Source organism: Bombina bombina, chromosome 5, assembly GCF_027579735.1.
Source record: "Bombina bombina isolate aBomBom1 chromosome 5, aBomBom1.pri, whole genome shotgun sequence".
Lineage (NCBI taxonomy): Eukaryota > Metazoa > Chordata > Amphibia > Anura > Bombinatoridae > Bombina > Bombina bombina.
The window spans coordinates 747,365,279-747,380,652 of NC_069503.1; the positions used below are offsets into that span (position 1 = coordinate 747,365,279).

The 15,374-nt window shown below is 41.5% G+C and overlaps 1 protein-coding gene across 1 annotated transcript in view; it reads right to left on the reverse strand.

Annotated features, from left to right (window-relative positions):
• Nucleotides 1–15,374, reverse strand: part of TDP2 (tyrosyl-DNA phosphodiesterase 2) — a 194,408-nt gene that overhangs the window by 145,573 nt on the left and 33,461 nt on the right. Inside the window, exon 2 of the mRNA XM_053714804.1 lies at nucleotides 2,497–2,615. Coding sequence (XP_053570779.1) covers nucleotides 2,497–2,615 — 119 coding nt within the window. The remainder of the gene's footprint in view (nucleotides 1–2,496; nucleotides 2,616–15,374) is intronic.

Below are 15,374 nucleotides of genomic sequence, written 5' to 3' on the forward strand. Positions count from 1 at the left end.
CTCCATTTTTTCACAGTTGTTTGAATGTGAGACTGCATTGTGTGGCTGTTCAGGGACCCAGGTTTTTGAAGGAGACCTTGACAAGGTACCTGGGCTTTTCCCATTTTGGCCAGATGCGGTAACTAACTCTTCTATTGCTGACCCCATCCGTGTTGGGTATATATTATATTATATTATATTATATTATATTATATTATATTATATTATATTATATTATATTATATTATATTATATTATATTATATTATATTATATTATATTATATTATATTATATTATATTATATTATATTATATTATATTATATTATATTATATTATATATTATATTATATATTATATTATATTATATATTATATTATATATTATATTATATTATATTATATTATATTATATTATATTATATTATATTATATTATATTATATTATATTATATTATATTATATTATATTATATTATATTATATTATATTATATTATATTATATTATATTATATTATATATCTATCTATATATCTCACAATGTATTTAGGTTTCTGTATTTTGTATAATGTATTATACATAGTATTTTTAATATGTTATTAAAAAAATGTTAACATATAGCATGTTTCCTCACCTGTATTCTAGGAAGAACTAGAGTTATGTACCTGTGATTGGTTGTTACTATTGATACAGGTGTATAAATTGTAGCATTTCCTGTTACTGATCAAGCATGACTAAAGAGTGAATTTTCCAAAACGTTGCTTTGTTTGTTGGTGACCACCTTGTGAAATAAATGTCATTTTACCTGAGAGGTGCTGCTGGACATTGTTGATTTCTAATTAGACATTCTATTAGAAATATAAAATGCAAAGAATTAGAGCATTTAATTTTTGCCTTAGAATGCCCTTTAAAATTTGGTGTTCATATTTGTTTTGGACATTCAATATTTTAAAACTAGTGCCCTTTGCAAACTATTTTTAATGTTCACACATTCAAAATATCTACAGTACCCCTAAGGGGTGGCAACACAGCAGTTCTTAAACAGCACATGACTATTAAGCAAATTAAAAATAACATATGCATATAGTCACAATTATCTTGTCTGCGGAAGCAGCAATACGTGGTGGTTCCCAAGGGAGCGTTGCACAACACTTTGGAGGAAATTAGTCACAACCAAGCTCGTGTGTTCAGGAGTGAACTATTTTTGAAAATAGGCTGGCACTGTGTTTCCCACTGATCCTAATCCAAAAGTGATTCCACCGTTAATACCACTGAAGCTCAGAATTGTTAGCTCCTGAATCACCACAAAATACTTTACTGAATTCTTATCTCCCGATTTTGTACTCCAAAAATCAAAAGTGCACTATTTAGAAAAAACAAAGTGGTGATTTGTAGGTTTAGCAATTTCACTATAGGTTGAACTATGTCTATGTATCTTGATTGATCCCGTAGAAGAGAGGGTTTAGTGATGCTAATAGTCGACATGCAAGGAACCTGTTGTGCTCCAAAGCAAGAGATTGCAGGAAATGCAACAAGGGCATTATTGCTATAGCAAGCATATATGTTTGCTGGGTTATACATTTTATTAGTGTAGAAATACTTATGCATTAACCTTAAAACGAGCAGGGAGTATTTGTATCAGTTTCATGATGCTGCTTCCTAATGCAAGCCAATATGGGAGGTGGGTGTGTTTTGCCCATATGCGATTATTACATGCAGAAATACATCAGAAAAAACTTTTTGGGGTACTCAGGAAGAAAATATTTGAGGTTTAATGAAGTCCTTTTAGCTGCAGAATTTAATTAAGTGAAAATTGACAGATTACGTTGTCTATATGCATCAAGAATTTGGAGTATGATAATATAACAGGACTGGCACGATATATTAAAGGACATTTTTGACTTAACTGATAAACAATAAATCAGATTATGGTCACTACCAGATTGAAATGTGTTAATCACAATCTTTCATTTGCTATATGCATGTTAACTGCTGGAGATTAACAAAGGACAAGTGTATAAATACAACCAACAAATTAGACTTTTTGGAAAAAATTGCATGCTCTAATTTGTTACAGCACATTTTTTTATTAATAACCCAGGAAAATAGAGTGCTCAACCCCTGCAAAGGTAAAACTCAATTTGAGAGCTGGAAGCCTTGCAGCTCTTGCATAGGATATGGATAGTCATATGATTCTGCCAGTCCTTGGCTGTATCCTCCTCAGCAGCTGCTAGGCTTGTGGTACCAGACCAGGACTATAGGCGTTTAACTCCTTTCCTGGTGTTAAATACATTGTTCTTTAGGCACACTAATAAAGTTGCACCCTCTAATAAATACGTTTACACCTCTAGATTATGAAATTCTGAATGTCCAAAATAAATATTTTAGTGTACTAAATCCTACAATGTAAAGAGTTACTGGGTCATACAATAATTTAAAGTATGCGCTTGTGTGTGATGAATCAGCAGAGAGATGTTACACTACTTATATTATATTTTTAATAACTCCTTTGCACTTGCCATGTGTCAGATGAGGTTGCAGGCATCGTTGGTTCCAATGATAAGACGCTTTCTTCAACTTTAGCGCCTTCTTGTGATAAAGGTTCTACTACAGGCTCAAAATATGAGTGGAGTGCCCTCTGAAAACAGCAAAAAAAAAAAAACACAATGAGGAAGATAATTAATTGCTATGGACAACCTACTAAATTGGATGATAGTACAGCGGTCTTTGCTACAATGATTTATGAGCTAAGTGATTTTAACTAGTTCTGTCACCATACCATAAAACCAGTGTTGGTGGAGATGATCTTATGAAAGTCTTAAGGTTTTCTAATCATGACTGGCTTCAGATAGATTGCCCCTTAAATAACTAAATTGTGATTACAACTGCAGTCGAAAGTCAGATTAGGTTGATTGTCAATTAGTAGTAGGTTTCTGCTATTAACATGTTTTTTAAGTTGGTGTTCAGGTCACAAAAAGATTAAAAAAAAAAATTTCAGTAAGGTGTTTTTTTTGGAAAAATTTAAGAAAATGAGTGAGGAACTCTTACAAACTGAAAGTCATTTTATTATATTGGGAAAAACAGAATTTATGCTTACCTGATAAATTTCTTTCTCCTATGGTGTGTCCGGTCCACGGCTTCATCCTTACTTGTGGGAATATTCTCTTCCCCTACAGGAAATGGCAAAGGGAGCACAGAGCAAAAGCTGTCCATATAGTCCCCCCTCTGGCTCCGCCCCCCAGTCATTCGACCGACGGTTAGGAGAAAAAGAAGAAACCATAGGGTGCCGTGGTGACTGTAGTGTACGGAAATAAAAAATTTGAAACCTGACTAAAAAGCCAGGGCGGGCTGTGGACCAGACACACCGTAGGAGAAAGAAATTTATCAGGTAAACATAAATTCTGTTTTCTCCTACATTGGTGTGTCCGGTCCACGGCTTCATCCTTACTTGTGGGAACCAATACCAAAGCTTTAGGACACGGATGAAGGGAGGAAACAAGTCAGGTTACATAAACGGAAGGCACCACGGCTTGCAAAACCTCTCCCCCAAAAATAGCCTCCGAAGAAGCATAAGTATCGAATTTGTAAAATTTGGAAAAAGTATGCAGAGAAGACCAAGTCGCTGCCTTACAGATCTGATCAACAGAAGCCTCGTTCTTTAAGGCCCAAGTGGAAGCCACAGCTCTAGTAGAGCTGTAATTCGTTCAGGAGGCTGCCGTCCGGCAGTCTCATAAGCCAATCGGATGATGCTTTTCAGCCAAAAAGAAAGAGAGGTAGCAGTAGCTTTCTGCCCTCTCCTCTTACCAGAATAAACGACAAACAAGGATGAAGTCTGTCTAAAATCCTTTGTTGCTTCTAAATAGAAATTTAAAGCACGGACCACATCTAAATTGTGTAACAAACGTTCCTTCTTCGAAACTGGATTCGGACACAGAGAAGGAACAACTATTTCCTGGTTAATATTCCTGTTGGAAACCACTTTTGGAAGAAAACCAGGTTTGGTACGCAAAACCTTATCTGAATGGAATACCAGATAGGGTGAAGTACACTGCAAAGCAGACAATTCAGAAACTCTTCTAGCAGAAGAAATAGCAACCAAAAACACAACTTTCCAAGATAGTAACTTAATATCTATGGAATGTAAAGGTTCAAACAGAACCCCTTGAAGAACTGAAAGAACTAAGTTTAGACTCCATGGAGGAGTCATGGGTCTGTAGACAGGCTTGATTCTGACTAAGGCTTGTACAAATGCCTGTACATCTGGCACTGCTGCCAGACGTTTGTGCAACAAAACAGACAGAGCAGATATCTGTCCTTTTAAGGAACTAGCTGACAAACCTTTATCCAAACCCTCTTGGAGAAAGGAGAGTATCCTAGGAATTTTAATTTTACTCCAAGAGAATCCCTTGGATTCGCAACAACAGATATATTTTTTCCATATCTTATGGTAAATTGTCCTAGTCACAGGTTTTCTGGCTTGGACCAGAGTATCTATAACTGAATCTGAAAACCCACGCTTAGATAAAATCAAGCGTTCAATTTCCAAGCAGTCAGTTGCAGAGAGACTAGATTTGGATGTTCGAATGGACCTTGTACTAGAAGATCCTGTCTCAAAGGTAGCTTCCATGGTGGAGCCGATGACATATTCACCAGGTCTGCATACCAAGTCCTGCGTGGCCATGCAGGAGCTATCAGAATCACAGAGGCCTTCTCCTGTTTGATCCTGGCTACAGGCCTGGGAAGGAGAGGAAACGGTGGAAACACATAAGCTAGGTTGAACGCCAAGGCGCCATCAAGGCATCCACTAGTGTCGCCTTGGGATCCCTGGATCTGGACCCGTAGCGAGGAACCTTGGAGTTCTGACGAGACGCCATCAGATCCATGTCTGGAATGCCCCATAGTTGAGTTAACTGGGCAAAGACCTCCGGGTGGAGTTCCCACTCCCCGGATGGAAAGTCTGACGACTCAAATAATCCGCCTCCCAGTTGTCTACTCCTGGGATGTGAATTGCAGATAGGTGGCAGGAGTGATCCTCCGCCCATTTGATGATCTTGGATACAACTCTCATCGCCAAGGAACTCTTTGTTCCCCCCTGATGATTGATGTACGCTACAGTCGTCATGTTGTCCGACAAATCTTATGAATCTGGCCTTCGCTAGTTGAGGCCAAGCCAGGAGCGCATTGAATATCGCTCTCAGTTCCAAAATGTTTATCGGGAGAAGAGACTCTTCCCGAGACCATAGATCCTGAGCTTTCAGGGAGTCCCAGACCTCCCCCCAGCCTAAAAGACTGGCGTCGGTCGTGACAATGACCCACTCTGATCTGCGGAAACTCATTCCCTGAGACAGGTGATCTTGAGTCAACCACCAACGGAGTGAGTCTCTGGTTAACTGGTCTACTTGAATCTGAGGAGACAAGTCTGCATAATCCCCATTCCACTGTTTGAGCATGCACAGTTGTAATGGTCTTAGATGAATTCGAGCAAAAGGAACCACGTCCATTGCTGCAACTATTAAACCTATTACCTCCATGCACTGAGCTATGGAAGGCTGAGGAATAGATTAAAGAACTTGACAAGCGTTTAGAAGCTTTAACTTTCTGACCTGTCAGAAAAATCTTCATTTCTACAGAATCTATTATTGTTCCTAGAAAAGGAACCCTTGTGGACGGGGACAGGGAACTTTTTTCTATGTTCACCTTCCACCCGTGAGACCTGAGAAAAGCTAAAACAATGTCTGTATGGGCCTTTGCTTTGGAAAGAGACAACGCTTGGATTAGAATGTCGTCTAGATAAGGTGCTACAGAAATGCCCCTCGGCCTTAGAACCGCTAGAAGGGACCCTAGCACCTTTGTGAAAATTCTGGGAGCGGTGGCTAAACCAAATGGAAGAGCCACGAACTGGTAATGTTTTTCCAGAAAGGCGAACCTTAGGAACTGATGGTGATCATTGTGGATAGGAATATGTAGGTACGCATCCTTTAAGTCCACGGTAGTCATGTATTGACCTTCCTGGATTGTTGGTAAGATCATCCGAATGGTTTCCATTTTGAATTATGGAATTCTGAGGAATTTGTTTAAGATTTTTAAATCCAGAATTGGCCTGAAAGTTCCCTCTTTTTTGGGAACTACAAACAGGTTTGAGTAAAAACCCAGACCTTGTTCCGCTACTGGAACTGAGTGTATCACTCCCATATTTAATAGGTCTCCTACGCAATGTAAGAATGCCTGTCTCTTTATCTGGTCTGAAGATAAGCGAGACATGTGGAACCTTCCCCTTGGAGGGAGTTCCTTGAACTCTAGAAGATACTCCTGAGAGACTATTTCTAGTGCCCAGGGATCCGGAACATCTCTTGCCCAAGCCTGAGCAAAGAGAGACAGTCTGCCCCCTACTAGATCCGGTCCCAGATCGGGGGCTACCCCTTCATGCGGTCTTGGTAGCAGCAGCAGGCTTCTTGGCCTGTTTACCCTTGTTCCAGCCTTGCATTGGTTTCCATGCTGGTTTAGGCTGGGAAGCGTTACCCTCTTGTCTAGAGGCTGCCGAGTTAGGAGACTGTCCGTTCCTGAAATTGCGAAAGGAACGAAAATTAGATTTGTTCTTAGCCTTGAAAGGCCTATCCTGTGGGAGGGCATGGCCCTTTCCCCCAGTGATGTCTGAAATAATCTCCTTCAATTCTGGCCCAAAAAGGGTCTTACCTTTGAAAGGAATATTAAGCAGTTTTGTCTTGGACGACACATCCGCCGACCAAGATTTTAGCCAAAGCGCTCTGCGCGCCACTATTGCAAAACCTGAAATTTTCGCCGCTAATTTAGCCAATTGAAAAGCGGCATCTAAAATAAAGGAATTAGCCAACTTTAGTGCGTGAATTCTGTCCATGACTTCCTCATATGGAGTCTCTTTATGGAGCGAATTTTCTAGTTCCTCGAACCAAAGAGACGCCGCCGTGGTGACAGGAATAATGCACGAAATTGGTTGGAGAAGGAAACCTTGCTGAACAAATCTTTTTAAGCAACCCTTCCAATTTTTTATCCATAGGATCTTTGAAAGCACAACTGTCCTCAATGGGAATAGTTGTGCGCTTGGCCAACGTAGAAACTGCCCCCTTAACCTTAAGGACTGTTTGCCATGCGTCCCTTCTGGGGTCGACAATGGGGAACATTTTCTTAAAATATAGGAGGTGGGACAAAAAGGTATACCTGGCTTCTCCCACTCCTTGGTCACTATGTCCGCCACCCTCTTGGGTATCGGAAAGGCATCAGCGTGCACAGGGACCTCTAGGAATTTGTCCATTTTGCTCAATTTCTCTGAAATCACCAAAGAGTCACAATCATCAAGAGTAGTTAGCACCTCCTTAAGCAGGGCGCGGAGATGTTCTAACTTAAATTTAAATGCCACGATATCAGGTTCTGCCTGCTGAATCAGAAATTTCTCCCTCAGACAGACCCTCCCTCACTGCCAATTCAGACTGGTGTGAGGGTATAACAGATAAATTATCGTCAGCGCCCACTTGCTCATCCTCTGTATTTAAAACTGAGCAATCACGCTTTCTGGGAAATGCTGGCAGTTTGAATAAAAGATTTGCTATAGAATTATCCATTACTGCAGTTAATTGCTGCATAGTAACAAGCATTGGCGCGCTAGATGTACTAGGTGTCGCCTGCGCGGGCAAAACTGGTGTTGACACAGAAGGAGAGGAGGATGAACTATCCCCACGACCTTTATTTGAAGAATCATCTTGGGCAACCTTATTAAATGTGACAGTACTGTCCTTACTTTGTTTGGACGCCATGGCACAATTTGAACATACATTTAAAGGGGGAACCACCTTGGCCTCCATACACACAGAACATATGTTATCTGAAGGTATAGACATGTTAGACAGACTTTAGCAGGCTATTAATGCAATAAAACCGTTACTGTCTCTTTAAATAATAAAAAGAACACACTTTATTTCTGAATGTTTGAAAAACTATGAAGGAAATATCCGATCTTTACAAAATTTGCACCCTAGTGTCTTAATGCTTTGAAAGTATTGCACACCAAATTTCAAGTCTCTAACCCCTTAAATGAGCAAACCGGAGCCAATTGTTCAATTTACCAGTTTAACCCACTACAGTCCCTGCCACAGCCTTTGCTGCAGCTTTTACCTTCCTTGGGGGTTATTTACCACAGAAATAAGCTTTCTTGAAATCGTTTTTATGGCCACAGGACCCTCTCACATGAAGCTGCATGCACTGCTTCCAAAAGTAACTGCGCAACTGAGGCGCGAAAATGAGGCCTCCTCCCTCTGCATACCAGAGTGAAGGGGCCTTCCTGACTAGATTAGGTGTCTAAACAACTGCCAGGCGAAATAAAAACGTTCCCAAAAGTGTTTCAAAGTCACAAAACACTCCAAAAGTCATATAAATTTTATATAAATCAATCGATTTAGCCCACAATAGTGTCAAACCAGTATAGAGCCCATTTATAAGCCTTCATTCTGTTTTGAGTCTAAGAAAATGGATTACCGATCCCATGAGGGAAAATGACAGTCTTCTAGCATTACTATGTCTTGTTAGAAAAGAGGCTAGTCATACCTGGAGCAGAAAAGTCTGCAAACTGTTCCCCCCAACTGAAGTTCTCTGGTTTCAACAGTCCTGCGTGGGAACAGCAATGGATTTTAGTTACTGTTGCTAAAATCATACTCCTCTTTTAACAGAACTCTTCATCACTTTCTGTTGTAGAGTAAATAGTACAAACCAGCACTATTTTAAAATAACAAACTCTTGATAGAAGAAATAAAACTACAACTAACACCACATACTCTTTACCATCCCCGTGGAGATGCTACTTGTTCAGAGCAGGCAAAGAGAATGACTGGGGGGCGGAGCCAGAGGGGGGACTATATGGACAGCTTTTGCCGTGTGCTCCCTTTGCCATTTCCTGTAGGGGAAGAGAACATTCCCACAAGTAAGGATGAAGCCGTGGACCGGACACAATGTAGGAGAAATAAAATGTAGTGTGTATAACTATTATGCTTCAAATAAACGTACATAGGTAAATAGAAGTACAGCTTTTTCAGTAAATAAACTAAAATTTGCTTTTTAAACTTCTGTTACAAAATGAAGGTCCAGATATGTTAAGAACACGTGAACTGTAGGAAACCTTTAGCCAGTCCCCTAAGCAGAACCAGCTGTGATCTGAGAGTAGGGTTGCCACCTCGGCCATGTTTTCGTGGACACTTATGAGTTACGCATGCTGCAGGGTGAGGAGGGTGGAACATGTATTGTCCCTCTGGCCATCACATGAATAGTGCTAATGAACACCACAATACATGTTCCTCCCTGCACACCATACAGCATGCGTAAACTCATAAGCTTCCAGGAAAACATGGCCGAGGTGGCAACTCTGAGAGGTCATCGTAGAAAATGCAGCATGTTGACAGAAAGAACAGGAAACATGCAGGAACTGTTAGTGCTTTCACTTTGCTGTGCTGCTCCTCAAACTGTTCTTGTCAAACAGCACTGTACTCTGGTTGCAATGTGTAACTTTTCCTTAACAGTGCAGCCAGACAAACGTGCTGTTAAAATAGAACAGTGAAATACAGACCAGCAAAAAAATTGCAGTGCATTGATTGTTCAACCATGTCCCCTAGGTTTTCTGCAAAGCTGTGACTCCTGAAAGAAAGACGTTCATGGGAGCAATGCAACTTTTTATTATCTTATGTGATGTTAGACCAAGAGCAAAAAGGGGGGGAGGATTCTCTGCAGATAATTTGCAATGTGATTTTCAACTGCTGCAATATATTATAAAAAAATTTAAGCATTGCTTTAAATCTCCAATTGAGCTGGTGATTTAGTGTAATGGGCCAATGCTTCCCTATAAGAAGAATCTGACTGGGCAATTGATTGTAGAAGACTATGTTGCTCTTGCAAGCGCTTGATCAACTTTTTTCTGACTTGCAGATGTTATCCTATTAGTAAACAGAGGTATTGTGTATTTTTGGGAGGCAGTTGTTTACAACACTTGCTAACTTGAAGATGATGTTTGTGGAGAAGTCATTTGTGCTGATTACCGAAGGTATAGGAAGAAAAAGGAGAAACTTAAGGTGCAGAGGTGACAAGTTTTAAATCAAAAAATATAATCGGTCTTAAAATGACAGGGCGGGCCGTGGACTCGTCGTATCATAGAAGAAATCAATTTATCAGGTAAGCATAAATTTACTTTTCTTCTATAAGATACGACGAGTCCACGGATTCATCCTTTACTTGTGGGATACAATACCAAAAGCTACAGGACAAGGATGAACGTGAGGGACAAGACAGATGCCTAAACAGAAGGCACCACTGCTTGAAGAACTTTTCTCCCAAAAATAGCCTCCGTAGAAGCAAAAGTATCAAATTTGTAAAATTTGGAAAAGGTATGAAGGGAAGACCAAATCGCAGCCTTACAAATCTGTTCAACAGAAGCATCGTTTTTAAAAGCCCATGTGGAAGCCACCGCTCTAGTAGAGTGGGATGTAATCCTTTCAGGAGGCTGCTGTCCAGCAGTCTCGTATGCCAACCGGATGATGCTTTTCAGCCAAAAAGAAAAAAAAAAAAGGAGGTAGCCGTAGCTTTTTGACCTCTACGTTTTCCAGAATAAACAAACAGATGTTTGACGGAAATCTTTGGTCGCTTGCAAGTAAAACTTCAAAGCACGAACCACGTCCAAGTTGTGTAACAGACGCTCCTTCTTAGAAGAAGGGTTAGGACACAGAAGAAACAACAATTTCCTGATTAATATTCTTATTCGTAACAACCTTAGGAAGGAATCCAGGTTTGGTACGCAAAACCACCTTATCGGAATGGAAAACAAGATAAGGCGAGTCGCATTGCAATGCAGATAGTTCAGAAACTCTTCAAGCCGAAGAGATAGCAACTAAAAACAGAACTTTCCAAGATAGAAGCTTAATATCTATGGAAGGCATAGGTTCAAACGGAACCCCTTGAAGAACTAAATTCAAACTCAATGGCGGAGCAACAGGTTTAAACACAGGCTTGATTCTAACTAAAACCTGACAAAACGACTGAACGTCTGGAACATTTGCCAGACGCTTGTGCAGTAAAATTGATAAGGCAGATATCTGTCCGTTTAGGGAACTAGCTGATAAACCCTTCTCCAATCCTTCTTGGAGAAAGGAAAAAATCCTAGAAATCCTGATCTTACTCCATGAGTAGCCTTTGGATTCACACCAATAAAGATATTTACGCCATATCTTAATGTAAATTTTCCTAGCGACAAGCTTTCGAGCCTGAATCAAGGCATCTATGACCGACTCAGAGAATCCCCGCTTAGATAAAAATCAAGCGTTCAATTTCCAGGCAGTCAGCCACAGAGAAACTAGATTTGGATGCTGGAACGGACCTTGAATGAGAAGGTCCTGTCTCAATGGCAGTGTCCACGGTGGTAGAGATGACATTACCACCAGGTCTGCATACCAAGTCCTGCGTGGCCACGCAGGTGCTATCAAAATCACTGAAACCCTCTCCTGTTTGATTCTGGCAATCAGACGAGGAAGGAGAGGAAATGGTGGAAACACATAAGCCAGGTTTAACGACCAAAGGTACTGCTAGAGCATCTATCAGTACTGCTTGGGGATCCCTTGATCTGGACCCGTAATAAGGAAGTTTGGCATTCTGACGAGATGCCATCAGATCCAATTCTGGTGTGCCCCATTGATGAATCAATTGTGCAAACACCTTCGGATGGAGCTCCCACTCCCCCGGATGAAAAGTCTGACGACTTAGAAAATCCGCTTCCCAGTTCTCCACTCCTGGGATATAGATTGCTGACAGATGGCAAGAGTGAGTCTCTGCCCATCAAATTATTTTGGTAACCTCTATCATCGCTAGAGAACTCTTTGTTCCCCCCTGATGATTGATATATGCTACAGTCGCGATATTGTCCGACTGGAATCTTATGAATCTGGCCGAAGCCAGCTGAGGCCACGCCTGAAGCGCGTTGAATATCGCTCTCAGTTCTAGAATATTTATTGGAAAGAGAGCCTCCTCCTGAGCCCACACACCCTGTGCTTTCAGGGAATTCCAGACTGCACCCCAACCCAATAGGCTGGCGTCCGTCGTCACTATGACCCATGCTGGCCTGCGGAAACGCATTCCCTGGGACAGATGATCCTGTGACAACCACCAAAGAAGAGAGTCTCTGGTCTCTTGATCCAGATTTATCTGAAGAGATAAATTTGCATAATCCCCATTCCACTGTCTGAGCATGCATAGTTGCAGTGGTCTGAGATGCAAGCGAGCAAACGGAACTATGTCCATTGCTGCTACCATTAGTCCAATTACCTCCATACACTGAGCCACTGACGGCCGAGGAATGGAATGAAGTGCTCGGCAGGTGGTTAAGATCTTTGATTTTCTGACCTCCGTCAGAAAAATTTTCATGTTTACCGAATCTATCAGAGTTCCCAGGAATGGAACTCTTGTGAGAGGGATAAGTTATCTCACGGGTGGAAGGTGAACGTAAAGAAGAGTTATTAGAAAAGCTAGCACGATGTCCATGTGAGATTTGGCTAGATGGTAAGTGGACGCCTGAATTAAGATATCGTCCAGATAAGGCGCCACTGCTATGCCCCGCGGCCTTAGAACCGCCAAAAGGGACCCTAGCACTTTTGTAAAAATTCTGGGAGCTGTGGCCAACCCGAAGGGAAGAGCCAAAAACTGGTAATGCTTGTCCAGGAAGGCGAACCTGAGGAACTGGTGATGATCTTTGTGGATAGGAATGTGAAGATATGCATCCTTCAAATCCACGGTGGTCATATATTGACCCTCCTGGATCATTGGTAAAATATGGTAAAAAAAAATGGTCTCCATCTTGAAGGAGAAATTTGTTTAGGATCTTGAGATCTAAAATCGGTCTGAAGGTTCCCTCTTTTTTGGGAACCACGAACAGATTGGAGTGAAACCCCTGCCCCTGTTCTGCTTTTGGAACTGGGCAGATTACACTCATAGTATATAGGTCTTCCAAACAGCGTAAGAACGCCTCTCTTTTTGTCTGGTTTACAGACAACCGTGAAAGATGAAATCTCCCCTTTGGAGGAGAATCTTTGAATTCTAGAAGATACCCCTGGGCAACAATTTCTAATGCCCAGGAATCCTGAACGTCTCTTGCCCAAGCCTGAGCGGAGAGAAAGTCTGCCCCCTACTAGATCTGGTCCCGGATCGGGGGCTGCCCCTTCATGCTGTCTTGGTAGCAGCAGCGGGCTTCTTGGCCTGTTTACCTTTATTCCAGGTCTGGTTAGGTCTCCAGACAGACTTGGATTGAGAAAAATTCCCCTCCTGCTTTGTGGCAGGGGAGGAGGTAGCGCGACCACCCTTGAAGTTTCGAAAGGAACGAAAATTATTCTCTTTGGTCCTCATTCTATTTGTCTCATCCTGAGGAAGGGCATGGCCTTTTCCTCCAGCGATGTCGGAAATGATCTCCTTCAGTTCAGGCCCGAATAGGGTCTTACCCTTGAAAGGAATAGCTAATAGCTTAGATTTTGATGACACATCAGCAGACCAGGACTTAAGCCATAACGCTCTACGCGCCAAAATGGCAAAACCTGAATTCTTTGCCGCTAATTTAGCCAGTTGAAAAGCGGCATCTGTAATAAAAGAATTAGCTAGCTTGAGAGCCTTAATTCCATCTAAAATCTCACCCAATGGGGTCTCAACCTTAAGAGCCTCCTCAAGAGCCTAGAACCAAAAAGCAGCTGCAGTAGTTACAGGAGCAATGCACGCTACAGGTTGCAGAAGAAAACCCTGATGAATAAATATTTACTTTAGAAGACCCTCTAATCCATAGGATCTTTGAAAGCACAACTGTCCTCAATAGGTATAGTTGTACGCTTAGCTAGGGTAGAAACAGCTCCCTCCACCTTAGGGACCATCTGCCACGAATCCCGAATGGTGTCAGATATGGGAAACATTTTCTTAAAAGTAGGAGGGGAAGAGAACGGAATGCCTAGTCTATCCCATTCCTTAGTAACAATGTCCGAAATCCTCTTAGGGACCGGAAAAAACAGTGTAAGAAGGAACCACTAGATATCTATCCATTTTACACAATTTCTATGGAGGAATTGCAATAGGGTCACAGTCATCCAGAGTCGCTAAAACCTCCCAGAGTAACAAGTGGAGGTGTTCAAGCTTAAACTTAAAGCCGTCATATCCGAGTCTGTTTGAGGGAACATCTTTCCTGAATCAGAAAGCTCTCCCTCAGACAGCAATTCCCCTACCCCCAATTCAGAGCATTGTGAGGGTACATCGGAGATGGCTAATAAAGAGTCAGAGGGCTCAGCATTTACTCTCATACCGGACCTACTGCACTTACCCTGCAAACCAGGCAGTTTAGACAATACCTCTGTGAGGGTAGTAGACATAACTGCGGCCATATCTTGCAGGGTGAAAGAATTAGATGCACTAGAGGTACTTGGCGTCGCTTGTGCGGGCATTAAAGGTTGCGACACTTGGGGAGAAGTAGATGGCAAAACCTGATTCTCTTCTGATTGAGAATCATCCTGCGACATACTTTTATCAGCTAAAATATGTTCTTTGCAATGTAAGGCCCTTTCAGTACATGGACACATTTTAAGTGAGGGTTCCACAATGGCTTCTAAACACATGGAACATTGGCTTTCCTCAATGTCAGACATGTTAAACAGGCTAGTAATGACCACAAACAGGCTTAAAAACACTTTATTTAGTGAAAAAATAATCTTAAAAAAACGGTACTGCGCCTTTAAGAGAAAAAAAAAGCATACAATGTTTCCAAAACTGCTTAAAAACAATCAAATTGTCCCAATTTTATGGTAGAAGCATCCCAATTCTGCAGCTAAGTTTGCCCCACAAGGAAAGGAATACTTAACCCTTACAGGAAAAAACAGAAAAATACAAAACGTTTATTTCAATAAAAAGCACCCCCTGCAACTCGCCACAGCTTTGCTGTGGCGCCTACCTGCCCTCAGGGGGTCTGTAATACCGGGTTAAACCTTCATTTTGGCCCAATACAGCTCACAAAGGCCCACCGGATCTGGAGCTTGCTGCTTGCTTGAGAAAAACAACTGCGCAACTGAGGCGCGAAAATAGGCCCCGTCCATCTCACTCTATGCCTCACAGCCCAAATTAACTACACCAGAGCGGTCTAAAAACCTAGCCATGTGGGTTTATAAACCCAGAAATGAAGCCATGTGTACCCTTCTTAAATAAAGCATAAAAAGGTCTCTTTAAAAACGTTAACTGCACTCCCAAACATGTAAACGTTTGCCCACAAACATCAGTGTCAACCATTTTTATATAGCCCATATATGCAAGCTCAGTAATACCCCTCTTTATACTTTAGGATTACTGCTTACCCTCTCCCTCATGGGGATACTGTCAG